Raw genomic sequence first — 18,165 nt, forward strand, 5'->3', positions numbered from 1 at the left:
CATTTTTTTTATCACTTACGTAGGAATTTCATTTGGAGGCTTCCTATGCTTGATTTCACACTCTCTGGAAGATTCAATTTGAAGCACTGCTGAAGACCATTGACTCTAAAAACAACAACACAGTGAGATGATTTGTCAGGAACCAGAGTTCGATGACAAACACAAACAACATTTTTATGTGCAGACTTGAAAATTTCCATTTCTTACATGGCAGTGTATGATGGACAGTCAGCGTTCCTGGGGATTTGTCTGAAAAAGGCCTGGATGAACTGACTGAGCGGGTCAGTGTCTGAGGAATCCAAGAACGTGTTGCACACCACCTTTATGAAGGTCTCATTCTCCAAAGCACCAGTGTCTGGATCCACAAGTAACTCAGCCTTTTGCTGCGGTGTGAGACGGTCCAGAACTTCCATCTGTGGGAACAAAATGAGTTTGGTTGTGGTTTGTGCTTGTGTTGAGTCGCTGCCTTAATAAAAACTCATTTATATTCTTGTGTAAATTCATGTAAATGCATTCAAAGCCAGAGTCTGTTTTTTCCAATGAAAGAAAGTCTAGATTAATGAAAAAAGTCACATAATCTTGTCTAAAATCCTGTTTGAACAGCACAATGTTTATTTTCCATAGAGAGAAAATTTTTTACTGTGTTTGCTGAGTGCACAGTTCACTTTTCCCATTTCTTTTATCTTTCAGGTGTGTTGATGAAGCCAGCGACAATTCCATAGATTCTTGTCCTTATCAGACTTTTTCAAACAGTCTTTCTCACCATCTTCTCTCTGTTCGACGCCGTTCCGTGACACAGACATGCTGAACAATTCTTCTTTTAAAAACTTTAGAGCTCTAAAGGTTTGCGATGTCCACATGCTACATTTAGCTTAAGCTTTGCGCAGGAGCCACACATCGTCTCCGCAGCAACCAACCAGTCCTGTTTTACACTTTACGAGAGGGATTTTTCTCCTCAAAACTCCGTGGATCCGAGGACACTGATTTGTATCTGTAACACACAGATCAGTGTCCGTGGACCGCCGTGGTCTTATAAAATTTCCACGATATTGAAAAAAAAGAACATGTTGCGATAGACATTTTAAAAACTCAATGACGATCACAATTACCCCCCCGATGAAATCCCTGGAATTTCACAAATCCATGGAGTTTTCACAGCCCTGAAAACAAGGCTGACCATCACTGGCATACCTGCTTAATTAAACAATTATAAAATGGTATTTTATGACAAAGTAGGACATTTGATTATACTAATGTTATAAAAACATTAACAGACTCAATATTCAGATCTATAACTTGTACACAAAGACTTGAGCTGAAGATAGTAATCATGGATCATTGGGTCTTTTTAAAAAACTTTGAATAGAAAAAAATATTACTTACGATGGAGACGTTGAAAGCTTTCAGGTCTGTGAAGGTAGCCTGCTCTACAAATGAGCCCAGGTTTTTCTCAAGAAATTCTGCATCGTTCTGAATTCCTTTCCTGCAAGCTAAGGAACGAAAAAGAAAAAAGCAATTTTATCATATTTCAGCAAACTTTTATTTATTCCTTAACTTACAAGGGACCAGGGGAGTTACGGGTTCCAAATCAGGACCATTCAGATAACAGATCCAACAGACAAAAGTAAACTCCTTTCTTGATCAGTTTATATGGGCACCACTGGAGAGGTGAGCATGAACTGAAGTAAAGCAAGTGCTCTACAGGCCCATTTCAATTCGGGTTCAAACATTTGGACCCATGAAGACTGACTCCTACACTGAGTCTGTTCTCAGTACAATCTGACAAACTGTGGCACAATTCCAAGTCGCCCAAAGAAAAAACATGTGGTCCAATTTACTTCATCAGACCTACCTGGTGTGTTGAATTCTCCGGCAGAATCCTTCAAGAAGTTGAGCAAAACGGCAGCATTTGCTCTTTGTCTTTCCGGAGGTGTTGTGGAGTAAACATGGCTCAGCCCCCTCACACTGCAAAGGGTCAACACAATAATTATCATCAAATTCCTCTTTAACATTTTATTAATTGGAAACATGGTGTGTTTATGTTTGCAGTGCTTACACAGCACGATAGTTTGTGCAGTTTATGAACGACGTTACATTCATGAGCATCAACGGGTTGAAGCTTGCCAGACAAGGTCTTAGCAAATCGAGGAACCACCGGTTCCACTCATTTTCACTGAAGCTTGGAAGACGGGGCGCGATGAGGTCAAAGGTCCGATTCATTGCGAGATCTCTTGCACTGGATTCAATCACAATATTCTGTCCAATTACAAAATATGAAATCAGATACACGTTACACAGTTTGCATGTTGCACGTAGTTCAGAAGTCATTAGCAAGCAGTTGAAGAGCAAAAGGAATGTTCTCAATCATCTGATACAATAAGAACACTGTAACTGATGTATAGAAGTAGATGCATATGTATAATTTGACTCTGCTTGTTTTAAAGAATGGGAATTTTCTTCTTACCCCAATGTCAGAGGGAAGCTTACCGGTGCATTTTTTGTGAGTTCAGTGAGCAAAACCTCCACATTTTCAAAGCCATCGCCCTGCTCGAGCCGGTCAAATACGAGCCTGACTGTGTCTGTATTATTGATGTTCCCTGAGCTCTGTAGAACTTGTGCCAACTGAGAAGGACGGAGCTGTGAAATGGCACCAGTCTAAAAGGGCATGGACAAAATCAAGGGTTCACCATCACTGGCATACGTACTTCATTAAACAAATAATAAATGGTATTTTATGACAAAGAAGGACATTTGATTATACTAACATTATAAAAACATTAACAGACTCAATTTTCACATCTATAACTTGTACACAAAGACTTGAGCTGAAGATTGTAAACTTTCAGCAGTGATAAATTGGATCATTGGGTCTTTTTAAAACAGTTTGAATAGAAAAAAATATTACTTACGATGGAGATGTTGAAAGCTTCCAGGTCTGTGAAGGTAGCCTGCTCTACAAATGAGCCCAGGTTTTTCTCAAGAAATTCTGCATCGTTCTGAATTCCTTTCCTGCAAGCTAAGGAACGAAAAAGAAAAAAGCAATTTTATCATATTTCAGCAAACTTTCTATTTATTCCTTAACTCACAGGGGAACAGGGGAGTTACGGGTTCCAAATCAGGACCATTCAGATAACAGATCCAACAGACAAACGTAAACTCCTTTCTTGATCAGTTTATATGGACACCACTGGAGAGGTGAGCATGAACTGAAGTAAAGCAAGTGCTCTACAGGCCCATTTCAATTCGGGTTCAAACGTTTGGACCCATGCAGACTGACTCCTACACTGAGTCTGTTCTCAGTACAATCTGACAAAATGTGGCACAATTCCAAGTCACCCAAAGAAAAAACATGTGGTCCAGTTTACTTCATCAGACCTACCTGGTGTGTTGAATTCACCGGCAGAATCCTTCAAGAAGTTGAGCAAAACTGCAGCATTTGCTCTTTGTCTTTCCGGAGGTGTTGTGGAGTAAACATGGCTCAGCCCCTTCACACTGCAAAGGGTCAACACAATAAGTATAATCAAATTCCTCTTTAACATTTTATTAATTGGAAACATGGTGTGTTTATGTTTGCAGTGCTTACACAGCACGATAGTTTGTGCAGTTTATGAACGACGTTACATTCATGAGCATCAACGGGTTGAAGCTTGCCAGACAAGGTCTTAGCAAATCGAGGAACCACCGGTTCCACTCATTTTCACTGAAGCTTGGAAGACGGGGCGCGATGAGGTCAAAGGTCCGATTCATTGCGAGATCTCTTGCACTGGACTCAATCACAATATTCTGTCCAATTACAAAATATGAAATCAGATACATGTTACACAGTTTGCATGTTGCACGTAGTTCAGAAGTCATTAGCAAGCAGTTGAAGAGCAAAAGGAATGTTCTCAATCATCTGATACAATAAGAACACTGTAACTGATGTATAGAAGTAGATGCATATGTATAATTTGACTTGCTTGTTTTAAAGAATGGGAATTTTCTTCTTGCCCCAATGTCAGAGGGAAGCTTACCGGTGCATTTGTCTGTGAGTTCAGTGAGCAAAACCTCCACATTTTCAAAGCCATCGGCCCTGCTCGAGCCGGTCAAATACGAGCCTGACTGTGTCTGTATTATTGATGTTCCCTGAGCTCTGTAGAACTTGTGCCAACTGAGAAGGACGGAGCTGTGAAATGGAGTCAGTCTAAAAGGGCATGGACAAAATCAAAGAGCAATCAATACAAAAAAAAGTGGAATTTTTAATTTGAATAGACAAGACTGCGGTCAGTTCAGTTACGTACAACAGAAAAATTGGGATTGAGGGTTTGCAAATCCTGCAGATCTGCAAATTCAGAGAAGCTACCAAAGTTATCCTGGAGCCACTCTTTAGTACCACTGCTGGCTGAGACACAGCCAGGATCTGGGAAGAAAAAAAGACAAAGACTTGGATGAACCACTGTGACCAAAGGCCGTCACCACTTTAATCAATTGAAACACAGTGCCTGCCTTTACCTGATGAGTCATTTTTCACAAGGAACGGCTGGATGAAATGAGTCAAGACTGATTTCTGTGTCTCTCTCTTCATGGATGGTTGGACTCTGCTGAATGCCCGGATGCTAACATTGAAGAGTGAAGGCCAAATCAACAAGTGTATAATCAAATGTATATCTCCAAGATAATCTGCCATCAATGTCCACAGTTCAGAAATATGTAACCTGGTTACTTACACAGTGTGGTACGTTTGGCAGCTGAAGTTTGTCGAGCTGAGACAAAACAGGAAGTTGGGTGATGAAGCAGCCAAAAATGGATGAAGGTTTGTCTCAAACCATCTCTTGACAAAGGCATCATCTTGCACTTGCATCTGGCTGAAGTTGGCAATTATCACCTCTCCAACAGCCTCAAGAATGGGGGTCAAGGACTGACTGCTGGTGTTGGGAGCCTTAAATTGGGCAGGTGGGGAGGTCTCATTTAATAGGGCACCAGGTTCACAGGGAAAACACCAATTTTTTCTGAAATGACACTTTTGGACTTACCATAGCAGAGTACATGGTAAGAGCCTCATCCAGCACAGGAGAAGCTTCTCGGATGAAAAGCTTCCAGACCTCTGGGGAGTATGTCATTTGGCTTTGCAGCGAACAGTTCAACAGTGTCGCAACGTTGCTGGGTGTGAGATGTGTAGCCTTAAAATGAGACAAAAATAAAGACTGAGTTCATGACAATTCATCTCAGGAAGTAATTAAAGCAGAAGACACTGAAACCTGAAATAAAACAATCTTACTGAGGAACAGGCGTGTGCAGTGATGGAAATATTGCACAGGGCTTCTGTCAAGTTGCCACCAGATTGGATTTGTTGTGACCTAAACAAAACGATAGTATGAAAAACAGTGTTACTTAAAGGGGAAAAGGAAGAAAACCAGAACACTGCACTTCAAACAGTGATTCACCTACCCGCTGACGTCAGCACAGATATGACTCACTGTAAAAAGACAATATTCATGCATCACATAATTGCACTTTCCAGTGTCATTTTGCAATCACGCTGGAGCTCGCTCCACTTTTACACACTTACCGTTAACTGCTGTGTTGTTGCACTGGAGACAAAAACATCATCATTATTACACTTGTGGCATATTTGACACAGATCAAAAATTTTTTGTCTCTTAAAGTTTCAATAATAAACTCTAACCTTGTCAACTGTCAAGTGTAAATATGTTCAATATGTATAAAATACAAAAGAAAAGCAACTTACCCTCAGAGAACCTGTAATGCGACAACCTGTTTGACAGACAAAATAAAGTATCAAGTGAATACAGCTCTGACAGAAATACCTCATTCAATAAAAATGCCAGAAAGCATTTTTTTATCACTTACGTAGGAATTTCATTTGGAGGCTTCCTATGCTTGATTTCACACTCTCTGGAAGATTCAATTTGAAGCACTGCTGAAGACCATTGACTCTAAAAACAACAACACAGTGAGATGATTTGTCAGGAACCAGAGTTCGATGACAAACACAAACAACATTTTTATGTGCAGACTTGAAAATTTCCATTTCTTACATGGCAGTGTATGATGGACAGTCAGCGTTCCTGGGGATTTGTCTGAAAAAGGCCTGGATGAACTGACTGAGCGGGTCAGTGTCTGAGGAATCCAAGAACGTGTTGCACACCACCTTTATGAAGGTCTCATTCTCCAAAGCACCAGTGTCTGGATCCACAAGTAACTCAGCCTTTTGCTGCGGTGTGAGACGGTCCAGAACTTCCATCTGTGGGAACAAAATGAGTTTGGTTGTGGTTTGTGCTTGTGTTGAGTCGCTGCCTTAATAAAAACTCATTTATATTCTTGTGTAAATTCATGTAAATGCATTCAAAGCCAGAGTCTGTTTTTTCCAATGAAAGAAAGTCTAGATTAATGAAAAAAGTCACATAATCTTGTCTAAAATCCTGTTTGAACAGCACAATGTTTATTTTCCATAGAGAGAAAATTTTTTACTGTGTTTGCTGAGTGCACAGTTCACTTTTCCCATTTCTTTTATCTTTCAGGTGTGTTGATGAAGCCAGCGACAATTCCATAGATTCTTGTCCTTATCAGACTTTTTCAAACAGTCTTTCTCACCATCTTCTCTCTGTTCGACGCCGTTCCGTGACACAGACATGCTGAACAATTCTTCTTTTAAAAACTTTAGAGCTCTAAAGGTTTGCGATGTCCACATGCTACATTTAGCTTAAGCTTTGCGCAGGAGCCACACATCGTCTCCGCAGCAACCAACCAGTCCTGTTTTACACTTTACGAGAGGGATTTTTCTCCTCAAAACTCCGTGGATCCGAGGACACTGATTTGTATCTGTAACACACAGATCAGTGTCCGTGGACCGCCGTGGTCTTATAAAATTTCCACGATATTGAAAAAAAAGAACATGTTGCGATAGACATTTTAAAAACTCAATGACGATCACAATTACCCCCCCGATGAAATCCCTGGAATTTCACAAATCCATGGAGTTTTCACAGCCCTGAAAACAAGGCTGACCATCACTGGCATACCTGCTTAATTAAACAATTATAAAATGGTATTTTATGACAAAGTAGGACATTTGATTATACTAATGTTATAAAAACATTAACAGACTCAATATTCAGATCTATAACTTGTACACAAAGACTTGAGCTGAAGATAGTAATCATGGATCATTGGGTCTTTTTAAAAAACTTTGAATAGAAAAAAATATTACTTACGATGGAGACGTTGAAAGCTTTCAGGTCTGTGAAGGTAGCCTGCTCTACAAATGAGCCCAGGTTTTTCTCAAGAAATTCTGCATCGTTCTGAATTCCTTTCCTGCAAGCTAAGGAACGAAAAAGAAAAAAGCAATTTTATCATATTTCAGCAAACTTTTATTTATTCCTTAACTTACAAGGGACCAGGGGAGTTACGGGTTCCAAATCAGGACCATTCAGATAACAGATCCAACAGACAAAAGTAAACTCCTTTCTTGATCAGTTTATATGGGCACCACTGGAGAGGTGAGCATGAACTGAAGTAAAGCAAGTGCTCTACAGGCCCATTTCAATTCGGGTTCAAACATTTGGACCCATGAAGACTGACTCCTACACTGAGTCTGTTCTCAGTACAATCTGACAAACTGTGGCACAATTCCAAGTCGCCCAAAGAAAAAACATGTGGTCCAATTTACTTCATCAGACCTACCTGGTGTGTTGAATTCTCCGGCAGAATCCTTCAAGAAGTTGAGCAAAACGGCAGCATTTGCTCTTTGTCTTTCCGGAGGTGTTGTGGAGTAAACATGGCTCAGCCCCCTCACACTGCAAAGGGTCAACACAATAATTATCATCAAATTCCTCTTTAACATTTTATTAATTGGAAACATGGTGTGTTTATGTTTGCAGTGCTTACACAGCACGATAGTTTGTGCAGTTTATGAACGACGTTACATTCATGAGCATCAACGGGTTGAAGCTTGCCAGACAAGGTCTTAGCAAATCGAGGAACCACCGGTTCCACTCATTTTCACTGAAGCTTGGAAGACGGGGCGCGATGAGGTCAAAGGTCCGATTCATTGCGAGATCTCTTGCACTGGATTCAATCACAATATTCTGTCCAATTACAAAATATGAAATCAGATACACGTTACACAGTTTGCATGTTGCACGTAGTTCAGAAGTCATTAGCAAGCAGTTGAAGAGCAAAAGGAATGTTCTCAATCATCTGATACAATAAGAACACTGTAACTGATGTATAGAAGTAGATGCATATGTATAATTTGACTCTGCTTGTTTTAAAGAATGGGAATTTTCTTCTTACCCCAATGTCAGAGGGAAGCTTACCGGTGCATTTTTTGTGAGTTCAGTGAGCAAAACCTCCACATTTTCAAAGCCATCGCCCTGCTCGAGCCGGTCAAATACGAGCCTGACTGTGTCTGTATTATTGATGTTCCCTGAGCTCTGTAGAACTTGTGCCAACTGAGAAGGACGGAGCTGTGAAATGGCACCAGTCTAAAAGGGCATGGACAAAATCAAGGGTTCACCATCACTGGCATACGTACTTCATTAAACAAATAATAAATGGTATTTTATGACAAAGAAGGACATTTGATTATACTAACATTATAAAAACATTAACAGACTCAATTTTCACATCTATAACTTGTACACAAAGACTTGAGCTGAAGATTGTAAACTTTCAGCAGTGATAAATTGGATCATTGGGTCTTTTTAAAACAGTCCGAATAGAAAAAAATATTACTTACGATGGAGATGTTGAAAGCTTCCAGGTCTGTGAAGGTAGCCTGCTCTACAAATGAGCCCAGGTTTTTCTCAAGAAATTCTGCATCATTCTGAATTCCTTTCCTGCAAGCTAAGGAACGAAAAAGAAAAAAGCAATTTTATCATATTTCAGCAAACTTTCTATTTATTCCTTAACTCACAGGGGAACAGGGGAGTTACGGGTTCCAAATCAGGACCATTCAGATAACAGATCCAACAGACAAACGTAAACTCCTTTCTTGATCAGTTTATATGGACACCACTGGAGAGGTGAGCATGAACTGAAGTAAAGCAAGTGCTCTACAGGCCCATTTCAATTCGGGTTCAAACGTTTGGACCCATGAAGACTGACTCCTACACTGAGTCTGTTCTCAGTACAATCTGACAAAATGTGGCACAATTCCAAGTCGCCCAAAGAAAAAACATGTGGTCCAGTTTACTTCATCAGACCTACCTGGTGTGTTGAATTCTCCGGCAGAATCCTTCAAGAAGTTGAGCAAAACTGCAGCATTTGCTCTTTGTCTTTCCGGAGGTGTTGTGGAGTAAACATGGCTCAGCCCCTTCACACTGCAAAGGGTCAACACAATAAGTATCATCAAATTCCTCTTTAACATTTTATTAATTGGAAACATGGTGTGTTTATGTTTGCAGTGCTTACACAGCACGATAGTTTGTGCAGTTTATGAACGACGTTACATTCATGAGCATCAACGGGTTGAAGCTTGCCAGACAAGGTCTTAGCAAATCGAGGAACCACCGGTTCCACTCATTTTCACTGAAGCTTGGAAGACGGGGCGCGATGAGGTCAAAGGTCCGATTCATTGCGAGATCTCTTGCACTGGATTCAATCACAATATTCTGTCCAATTACAAAATATGAAATCAGATACACGTTACACAGTTTGCATGTTGCACGTAGTTCAGAAGTCATTAGCAAGCAGTTGAAGAGCAAAAGGAATGTTCTCAATCATCTGATACAATAAGAACACTGTAACTGATGTATAGAAGTAGATGCATATGTATAATTTGACACTGCTTGTTTTAAAGAATGGGAATTTTCTTCTTACCCCAATGTCAGAGGGAAGCTTACCGGTGCATTTTTTGTGAGTTCAGTGAGCAAAACCTCCACATTTTCAAAGCCATCGCCCTGCTCGAGCCGGTCAAATACGAGCCTGACTGTGTCTGTATTATTGATGTTCCCTGAGCTCTGTAGAACTTGTGCCAACTGAGAAGGACGGAGCTGTGAAATGGCACCAGTCTAAAAGGGCATGGACAAAATCAAGGGTTCACCATCACTGGCATACGTAGTTCATTAAACAAATAATAAATGGTATTTTATGACAAAGAAGGACATTTGATTATACTAACATTATAAAAACATTAACAGACTCAATTTTCACATCTATAACTTGTACACAAAGACTTGAGCTGAAGATTGTAAACTTTCAGCAGTGATAAATTGGATCATTGGGTCTTTTTAAAACAGTTTGAATAGAAAAAAATATTACTTACGATGGAGATGTTGAAAGCTTCCAGGTCTGTGAAGGTAGCCTGCTCTACAAATGAGCCCAGGTTTTTCTCAAGAAATTCTGCATCGTTCTGAATTCCTTTCCTGCAAGCTAAGGAACGAAAAAGAAAAAAGCAATTTTATCATATTTCAGCAAACTTTCTATTTATTCCTTAACTCACAGGGGAACAGGGGAGTTACGGGTTCCAAATCAGGACCATTCAGATAACAGATCCAACAGACAAAAGTAAACTCCTTTCTTGATCAGTTTATATGGACACCACTGGAGAGGTGAGCATGAACTGAAGTAAAGCAAGTGCTCTACAGGCCCATTTCAATTCGGGTTCAAACGTTTGGACCCATGAAGACTGACTCCTACACTGAGTCTGTTCTCAGTACAATCTGACAAAATGTGTCACAATTCCAAGTCGCCCAAAGAAAAAACATGTGGTCCAGTTTACTTCATCAGACCTACCTGGTGTGTTGAATTCACCGGCAGAATCCTTCAAGAAGTTGAGCAAAACTGCAGCATTTGCTCTTTGTCTTTCCGGAGGTGTTGTGGAGTAAACATGGCTCAGCCCCTTCACACTGCAAAGGGTCAACACAATAAGTATAATCAAATTCCTCTTTAACATTTTATTAATTGGAAACATGGTGTGTTTATGTTTGCAGTGCTTACACAGCACGATAGTTTGTGCAGTTTATGAACAACGTTACATTCATGAGCATCAACGGGTTGAAGCTTGCCAGACAAGGTCTTAGCAAATCGAGGAACCACCGGTTCCACTCATTTTCACTGAAGCTTGGAAGACGGGGCGCGATGAGGTCAAAGGTCCGATTCATTGCGAGATCTCTTGCACTGGATTCAATCACAATATTCTGTCCAATTACAAAATATGAAATCAGATACACGTTACACAGTTTGCATGTTGCACGTAGTTCAGAAGTCATTAGCAAGCAGTTGAAGAGCAAAAGGAATGTTCTCAATCATCTGATACAATAAGAACACTGTAACTGATGTATAGAAGTAGATGCATATGTATAATTTGACTCTGCTTGTTTTAAAGAATGGGAATTTTCTTCTTACCCCAATGTCAGAGGGAAGCTTACCGGTGCATTTTTTGTGAGTTCAGTGAGCAAAACCTCCACATTTTCAAAGCCATTGCCCTGCTCGAGCCGGTCAAATACGAGCCTGACTGTGTCTGTATTATTGATGTTCCCTGAGCTCTGTAGAACTTGTGCCAACTGAGAAGGACGGAGCTGTGAAATGGCACCAGTCTAAAAGGGCATGGACAAGAAGAAGGATATTTGATTATACTAACATTATAAAAACATTAACAGACTCAATTTTCACATCTATAACTTGTACACAAAGACTTGAGCTGAAGATTGTAAACTTTCAGCAGTGATAAATTGGATCATTGGGTCTTTTTAAAACAGTTTGAATAGAAAAAAATATTACTTACGATGGAGATGTTGAAAGCTTCCAGGTCTGTGAAGGTAGCCTGCTCTACAAATGAGCCCAGGTTTTTCTCAAGAAATTCTGCATCATTCTGAATTCCTTTCCTGCAAGCTAAGGAACGAAAAAGAAAAAAGCAATTTGATCATATTTCAGCAAACTTTCTATTTATTCCTTAACTCACAGGGGAGTTACGGGTTCCAAATCAGGACCATTCAGATAACAGATCCAACAGACAAACGTAAACTCCTTTCTTGATCAGTTTATATGGACACCACTGGAGAGGTGAGCATGAACTGAAGTAAAGCAAGTGCTCTACAGGCCCATTTCAATTCGGGTTCAAACGTTTGGACCCATGCAGACTGACTCCTACACTGAGTCTGTTCTCAGTACAATCTGACAAAATGTGGCACAATTCCAAGTCACCCAAAGAAAAAACATGTGGTCCAGTTTACTTCATCAGACCTACCTGGTGTGTTGAATTCACCGGCAGAATCCTTCAAGAAGTTGAGCAAAACTGCAGCATTTGCTCTTTGTCTTTCCGGAGGTGTTGTGGAGTAAACATGGCTCAGCCCCTTCACACTGCAAAGGGTCAACACAATAAGTATAATCAAATTCCTCTTTAACATTTTATTAATTGGAAACATGGTGTGTTTATGTTTGCAGTGCTTACACAGCACGATAGTTTGTGCAGTTTATGAACGACGTTACATTCATGAGCATCAACGGGTTGAAGCTTGCCAGACAAGGTCTTAGCAAATCGAGGAACCACCAGTTCCACTCATTTTCACTGAAGCTTGGAAGACGGGGCGCGATGAGGTCAAAGGTCCGATTCATTGCGAGATCTCTTGCACTGGACTCAATCACAATATTCTGTCCAATTACAAAATATGAAATCAGATACACGTTACACAGTTTGCATGTTGCACGTAGTTCAGAAGTCATTAGCAAGCAGTTGAAGAGCAAAAGGAATGTTCTCAATCATCTGATACAATAAGAACACTGCAACTGATGTATAGAAGTAGATGCATATGTATAATTTGACTTTGCTTGTTTTAAAGAATGGGAATTTTCTTCTTGCCCCAATGTCAGAGGGAAGCTTACCGGTGCATTGTCTGTGAGTTCAGTGAGCAAAACCTCCACATTTTCAAAGCCATTGCCCTGCTCAAGCCGGTCAAATACGAGCCTGACTGTGTCTGTATTATTGATGTTCCCTGAGCTCTGTAGAACTTGTGCCAACTGAGAAGGACGGAGCTGTGAAATGGAGTCAGTCTAAAAGGGCATGGACAAAATCAAAGAGCAATCAATACAAAAAAAAAGTGGAATTTTTAATTTGAATAGACAACACTGCGGTCAGTTCAGTTACGTACAACAGAAAAATTTGGATTGAGGGTTTGCAAATCCTGCAGATCTGCAAATTCAGAGAAGCTACCAAAGTTATCCTGGAGCCACTCTTTAGTACCACTGCTGGCTGAGACACAGCCAGGATCTGGGAAGAAAAAAAGACAAAGACTTGGATGAACCACTGTGACCAAAGGCCGTCACCACTTTAATCAATTGAAACACAGTGCCTGCCTTTACCTGATGAGTCATTTTTCACAAGGAACGGCTGGATGAAATGAGTCAAGACTGATTTCTGTGTCTCTCTCTTCATGGATGGTTGGACTCTGCTGAATGCCCGGATGCTAACATTGAAGAGTGAAGGCCAAATCAACAAGTGTATAATCAAATGTATATCTCCAAGATAATCTGCCATCAATGTCCACAGTTCAGAAATATGTAACCTGGTTACTTACACAGTGTGGTACGTTTGGCAGCTGAAGTTTGTCGAGCTGAGACAAAACAGGAAGTTGGGTGATGAAGCAGCCAAAAATGGATGAAGGTTTGTCTCAAACCATCTCTTGACAAAGGCATCATCTTGCACTTGCATCTGGCTGAAGTTGGCAATTATCACCTCTCCAACAGCCTCAAGAATGGGGGTCAAGGACTGACTGCTGGTGTTGGGAGCCTTAAATTGGGCAGGTGGGGAGGTCTCATTTAATAGGGCACCAGGTTCACAGGGAAAACACCAATTTTTTCTGAAATGACACTTTTGGACTTACCATAGCAGAGTACATGGTAAGAGCCTCATCCAGCACAGGAGAAGCTTCTCGGATGAAAAGCTTCCAGACCTCTGGGGAGTATGTCATTTGGCTTTGCAGCGAACAGTTCAACAGTGTCGCCACGTTGCTGGGTGTGAGATGTGTAGCCTTAAAATGAGACAAAAATAAAGACTGAGTTCATGACAATTCATCTCAGGAAGTAATTAAAGCAGAAGACACTGAAACCTGAAATAAAACAATCTTACTGAGGAACAGGCGTGTGCAGTGATGGAAATATTGCACAGGGCTTCTGTCAAGTTGCCACCAGATTGGATTTGTTGTGACCTAAACAAAACGATAGTATGAAAAACAGTGTTACTTAAAGGGGAAAAGGAAGAAAACCAGAACACTGCACTTCAAACAGTGATTCACCTACCCGCTGACGTCAGCACAGATATGACTCACTGTAAAAAGACAATATTCATGCATCACATAATTGCACTTTCCAGTGTCATTTTGCAGTCACCCTGGAGCTCGCTCCACTTTTACACACTTACCGTTAACTGCTGTGTTGTTGCACTGGAGACAAAAACATCATCATTATTACACTTGTGGCATATTTGACACAGATCAAAAAATTTTTGTCTCTTAAAGTTTCAATAATAAACTCTAACCTTGTCAACTGTCAAGTGTAAATATGTTCAATATGTATAAAATACAAAAGAAAAGCAACTTACCCTCAGAGAACCTGTAATGCGACAACCTGTTTGACAGACAAAATAAAGTATCAAGTGAATACAGCTCTGACAGAAATACCTCATTCAATAAAAATGCCAGAAAGCATTTTTTTAATCACTTACGTAGGAATTTCATTTGGAGGCTTCCTATGCTTGATTTCACACTCTCTGGAAGATTCAATTTGAAGCACTGCTGAAGACCATTGACTCTAAAAACAACAACACAGTGAGATGATTTGTCAGGAACCAGAGTTCGATGACAAACACAAACAACATTTTTATGTGCAGACTTGAAAATTTCCATTTCTTACATGGCAGTGTATGATGGACAGTCAGCGTTCCTGGGGATTTGTCTGAAAAAGGCCTGGATGAACTGACTGAGCGGGTCAGTGTCTGAGGAATCCAAGAACGTGTTGCACACCACCTTTATGAAGGTCTCATTCTCCAAAGCACCAGTGTCTGGATCCACAAGTAACTCAGCCTTTTGCTGCGGTGTGAGACGGTCCAGAACTTCCGTCTGTGGGAACAAAATGAGTTTGGTTGTGGTTTGTGCTTGTGTTGAGTCGCTGCCTTAATAAAAACTCATTTATATTCTTGTGTAAATTCATGTAAATGCATTCAAAGCCAGAGTCTGTTTTTTCCAATAAAAGAAAGTCTAGATTAATGAAAAAAGTCACATAATCTTGTCTAAAATCCTGTTTGAACAGCACAATGTTTATTTTCCATAGAGAGAAAAATTTTTACTGTGTTTGCTGAGTGCACAGTTCACTTTTCCCATTTCTTTTATCTTTCAGGTGTGTTGATGAAGCCAGCGACAATTCCACGGATTCTTGTCCTTATCAGACTTTTTCAAACAGTCTTTCTCACCATCTTCTCTCTGTTCGACGCCGTTCCGTGACACAGACATGCTGAACAATTCTTCTTTTAAAAACTTTAGAGCTCTAATGGTATGCGATGTCCACATGCTACATTTAGCTTAAGCTTTGCGCAGGAGCCACACATCGTCTCCGCAGCAACCAACCAGTCCCGTTTTACACTTTACGAGAGGGATTTTTCTCTTCCAAACTCTGTGGATCCAAGGACACTGATTTGTATCTGTAACACAAAGATCAGTGTCCGTGGACCGCCGCGGTTTTATAAAATTTCCACGATATTGAAAAAAGAACATGTTGCGATAGACATTTTAAAAACTCAATGACAATCACAATTACAGAGTAAAACACTAGCACCACCCCCGATGAAATCCCTGGAATTTCACAAATCCATGGAGTTTTCACAGCCCTGAAAACAAGGCTGACCATCACTGGCATACCTGCTTAATTAAACAATTATAAAATGGTATTTTATGACAAAGTAGGACATTTGATTATACTAATGTTATAAAAACATTAACAGACTCAATATTCACATCTATAACTTGTACACAAAGACTTGAGCTGAAGATAGTAATCATGGATCATTGGGTGTTTTTAAAAAACTTTGAATAGAAAAAAATATTACTTACGATGGAGATGTTGAAAGCTTTCAGGTCTGTGAAGGTAGCCTGCTCTACAAATGAGCCCAGGTTTTTCTCAAGAAATTCTGCATCGTTCTGAATTCCTTTCCTGCAAGCTAAGGAACGAAAAAGAAAAAAGCAATTTTATCATATTTCAGCAAACTTTTATTTATTCCTTAACTTACAAGGGAACAGGGGAGTTACGGGTTCCAAATCAGGACCATTCAGATACCAGATCCAACAGACAAAAGTAAACTCCTTTCTTGATCAGTTTATATGGACACCACTGGAGAGGTGAGCATGAACTGAAGTAAAGCAAGTGCTCTACAGGCCCATTTCAATTCGGGTTCAAACGTTTGGACCCATGAAGACTGACTCCTACACTGAGTCTGTTCTCAGTACAATCTGACAAAATGTGGCACAATTCCAAGTCGCCCAAAGAAAAAACATGTGGTCCAGTTTACTTCATCAGACCTACCTGGTGTGTTGAATTCTCCGGCAGAATCCTTCAAGAAGTTGAGCAAAACTGCAGCATTTGCTCTTTGTCTTTCTGGAGGTGTTGTGGAGTAAACATGGCTCAGCCCCCTCACACTGCAAAGGGTCAACACAATAAGTATCATCAAATTCCTCTTTAACATTTTATTAATTGGAAACATGGTGTGTTTATGTTTGCAGTGCTTACACAGCACGATAGTTTGTGCAGTTTATGAACGATGTTACATTCATGAGCATCAACGGGTTGAAGCTTGCCAGACAAGGTCTTAGCAAATCGAGGAACCACCGGTTCCACTCATTTTCACTGAAGCTTGGAAGACGGGGCGCGATGAGGTCAAAGGTCCGATTCATTGCGAGATCTCTTGCACTGGATTCAATCACAATATTCTGTCCAATTACAAAATATGAAATCAGATACACGTTACACAGTTTTCATGTTGCACATAGTTCAGAAGTCATTAGCAAGCAGTTGAAGAGCAAAAGGAATGTTCTCAATCATCAGATACAATAAGAACACTGTAACTGATGTATAGAAGTAGATGCATATGTATAATTTGACTGCTTGTTTTAAAGAATGGGAATTTTCTTCTTACCCCAATGTCAGAGGGAAGCTTACCGGTGCATTTTCTGTGAGTTCAGTGAGCAAAACCTCCACATTTTCAAAGCCATCGCCCTGCTCGAGCCGGTCAAATACGAGCCTGACTGTGTCTGTATTATTGATGTTCCCTGAACTCTGTAGAACTTGTGCCAACTGAGAAGGACGGAGCTGTGAAATGGAGTCAGTCTAAAAGGACATGGACAAAATCAAAGAGCAATCAATACAAAAAAAAAGTGGAATTTTTTAATTTGAATAGACAAGACTGCGGTCAGTTCAGTTACGTACAACAGAAAAATTTGGATTGAGGGTTTGCAAATCCTGCAGATCTGCAAATTCAGAGAAGCTACCAAAGTTATCCTGGAGCCACTCTTTAGTACCACTGCTGGCTGAGACACAGCCAGGATCTGGGAAGAAAAAAAGACAAAGACTTGGATGAGCCACTGTGACCAAAGGCTGTCACCACTTTAATCAATTGAAACACAGTGCCTGCCTTTACCTGATGAGTCATTTTTCACAAGGAACGGCTGGATGAAATGAGTCAAGACTGATTTCTGTGTCTCTCTCTTCATGGATGGTTGGACTCTGCTGAATGCCCGGATGCTAACATTGAAAAGTGAAGGCCAAATCAACAAGTGTATAATCAAATGTATATCTCCAAGATAATCTGCCATCAATGTCCACAGTTCAGAAATATGTAACCTGGTTACTTACACAGTGTGGTACGTTTGGCAGCTGAAGTTTGTCGAGCTGAGACAAAACAGGAAGTTGGGTGATGAAGCAGCCAAAAATGGATGAAGGTTTGTCTCAAACCATCTCTTGACAAAGGCATCATCTTGCACTTGCATCTGGTTGAAGTTGGCAATTATCACCTCTCCAACAGCCTCAAGAATGGGGGTCAAGGACTGACTGCTGGTGTTGGGAGCCTTAAATTGGGCAGGTGGGAGGTGGGGGGTCTCATTTAATAGGGCACCAAGTTCACAGGGAAAACACCAATTTTTTCTGAAATGACAGTTTTGGACTTACCATAGCAGAGTACAT

General features: G+C 40.4%; 2 protein-coding genes across 2 annotated transcripts in view; both read right to left on the bottom strand.

The window, feature by feature from the left end:
* LOC117531935 overlaps positions 1–3,778 on the bottom strand; it is a 73,958-nt gene extending 70,180 nt beyond the window's left edge. The window contains exons 1-9 of the mRNA XM_034195125.1: positions 3,584–3,778; positions 3,380–3,492; positions 2,910–3,016; positions 2,488–2,655; positions 2,057–2,256; positions 1,853–1,965; positions 1,384–1,490; positions 208–413; positions 20–105 (exon numbers count right to left, since the gene is read on the bottom strand). Coding sequence (XP_034051016.1) covers positions 20–105; positions 208–413; positions 1,384–1,490; positions 1,853–1,965; positions 2,057–2,256; positions 2,488–2,655; positions 2,910–3,016; positions 3,380–3,492; positions 3,584–3,747 — 1,264 coding nt within the window. The 5' untranslated portion in view covers positions 3,748–3,778. The remainder of the gene's footprint in view (positions 1–19; positions 106–207; positions 414–1,383; positions 1,491–1,852; positions 1,966–2,056; positions 2,257–2,487; positions 2,656–2,909; positions 3,017–3,379; positions 3,493–3,583) is intronic.
* A 279-nt stretch (positions 3,779–4,057) lies between these two features.
* Positions 4,058–18,165, bottom strand: part of LOC117531936 — a 303,771-nt gene continuing 289,663 nt past the window's right edge. Inside the window, exons 126-163 of the mRNA XM_034195126.1 lie at positions 16,044–16,150; positions 14,851–15,056; positions 14,663–14,748; positions 14,540–14,565; positions 14,360–14,381; positions 14,239–14,266; positions 14,069–14,147; positions 13,824–13,970; positions 13,518–13,729; positions 13,303–13,406; positions 13,092–13,210; positions 12,826–12,993; positions 12,395–12,594; positions 12,191–12,303; positions 11,729–11,835; positions 11,373–11,540; positions 10,942–11,141; positions 10,738–10,850; positions 10,268–10,374; positions 9,846–10,013; positions 9,415–9,614; positions 9,211–9,323; positions 8,741–8,847; positions 8,319–8,486; positions 7,888–8,087; positions 7,684–7,796; positions 7,215–7,321; positions 6,039–6,244; positions 5,851–5,936; positions 5,729–5,754; positions 5,549–5,570; positions 5,428–5,455; positions 5,258–5,336; positions 5,013–5,159; positions 4,707–4,918; positions 4,492–4,595; positions 4,281–4,399; positions 4,058–4,183 (exon numbers count right to left, since the gene is read on the bottom strand). Of these exons, the coding sequence (XP_034051017.1) occupies positions 4,058–4,183; positions 4,281–4,399; positions 4,492–4,595; positions 4,707–4,918; positions 5,013–5,159; positions 5,258–5,336; positions 5,428–5,455; positions 5,549–5,570; positions 5,729–5,754; positions 5,851–5,936; positions 6,039–6,244; positions 7,215–7,321; positions 7,684–7,796; positions 7,888–8,087; positions 8,319–8,486; positions 8,741–8,847; positions 9,211–9,323; positions 9,415–9,614; positions 9,846–10,013; positions 10,268–10,374; positions 10,738–10,850; positions 10,942–11,141; positions 11,373–11,540; positions 11,729–11,835; positions 12,191–12,303; positions 12,395–12,594; positions 12,826–12,993; positions 13,092–13,210; positions 13,303–13,406; positions 13,518–13,729; positions 13,824–13,970; positions 14,069–14,147; positions 14,239–14,266; positions 14,360–14,381; positions 14,540–14,565; positions 14,663–14,748; positions 14,851–15,056; positions 16,044–16,150 (4,643 nt within the window). The remainder of the gene's footprint in view (positions 4,184–4,280; positions 4,400–4,491; positions 4,596–4,706; positions 4,919–5,012; positions 5,160–5,257; positions 5,337–5,427; positions 5,456–5,548; positions 5,571–5,728; positions 5,755–5,850; positions 5,937–6,038; positions 6,245–7,214; positions 7,322–7,683; positions 7,797–7,887; positions 8,088–8,318; positions 8,487–8,740; positions 8,848–9,210; positions 9,324–9,414; positions 9,615–9,845; positions 10,014–10,267; positions 10,375–10,737; positions 10,851–10,941; positions 11,142–11,372; positions 11,541–11,728; positions 11,836–12,190; positions 12,304–12,394; positions 12,595–12,825; positions 12,994–13,091; positions 13,211–13,302; positions 13,407–13,517; positions 13,730–13,823; positions 13,971–14,068; positions 14,148–14,238; positions 14,267–14,359; positions 14,382–14,539; positions 14,566–14,662; positions 14,749–14,850; positions 15,057–16,043; positions 16,151–18,165) is intronic.

Source organism: Thalassophryne amazonica, chromosome 19 (genome assembly GCF_902500255.1).
Source record: "Thalassophryne amazonica chromosome 19, fThaAma1.1, whole genome shotgun sequence".
In the NCBI taxonomy this organism is placed as follows: domain Eukaryota; kingdom Metazoa; phylum Chordata; class Actinopteri; order Batrachoidiformes; family Batrachoididae; genus Thalassophryne; species Thalassophryne amazonica.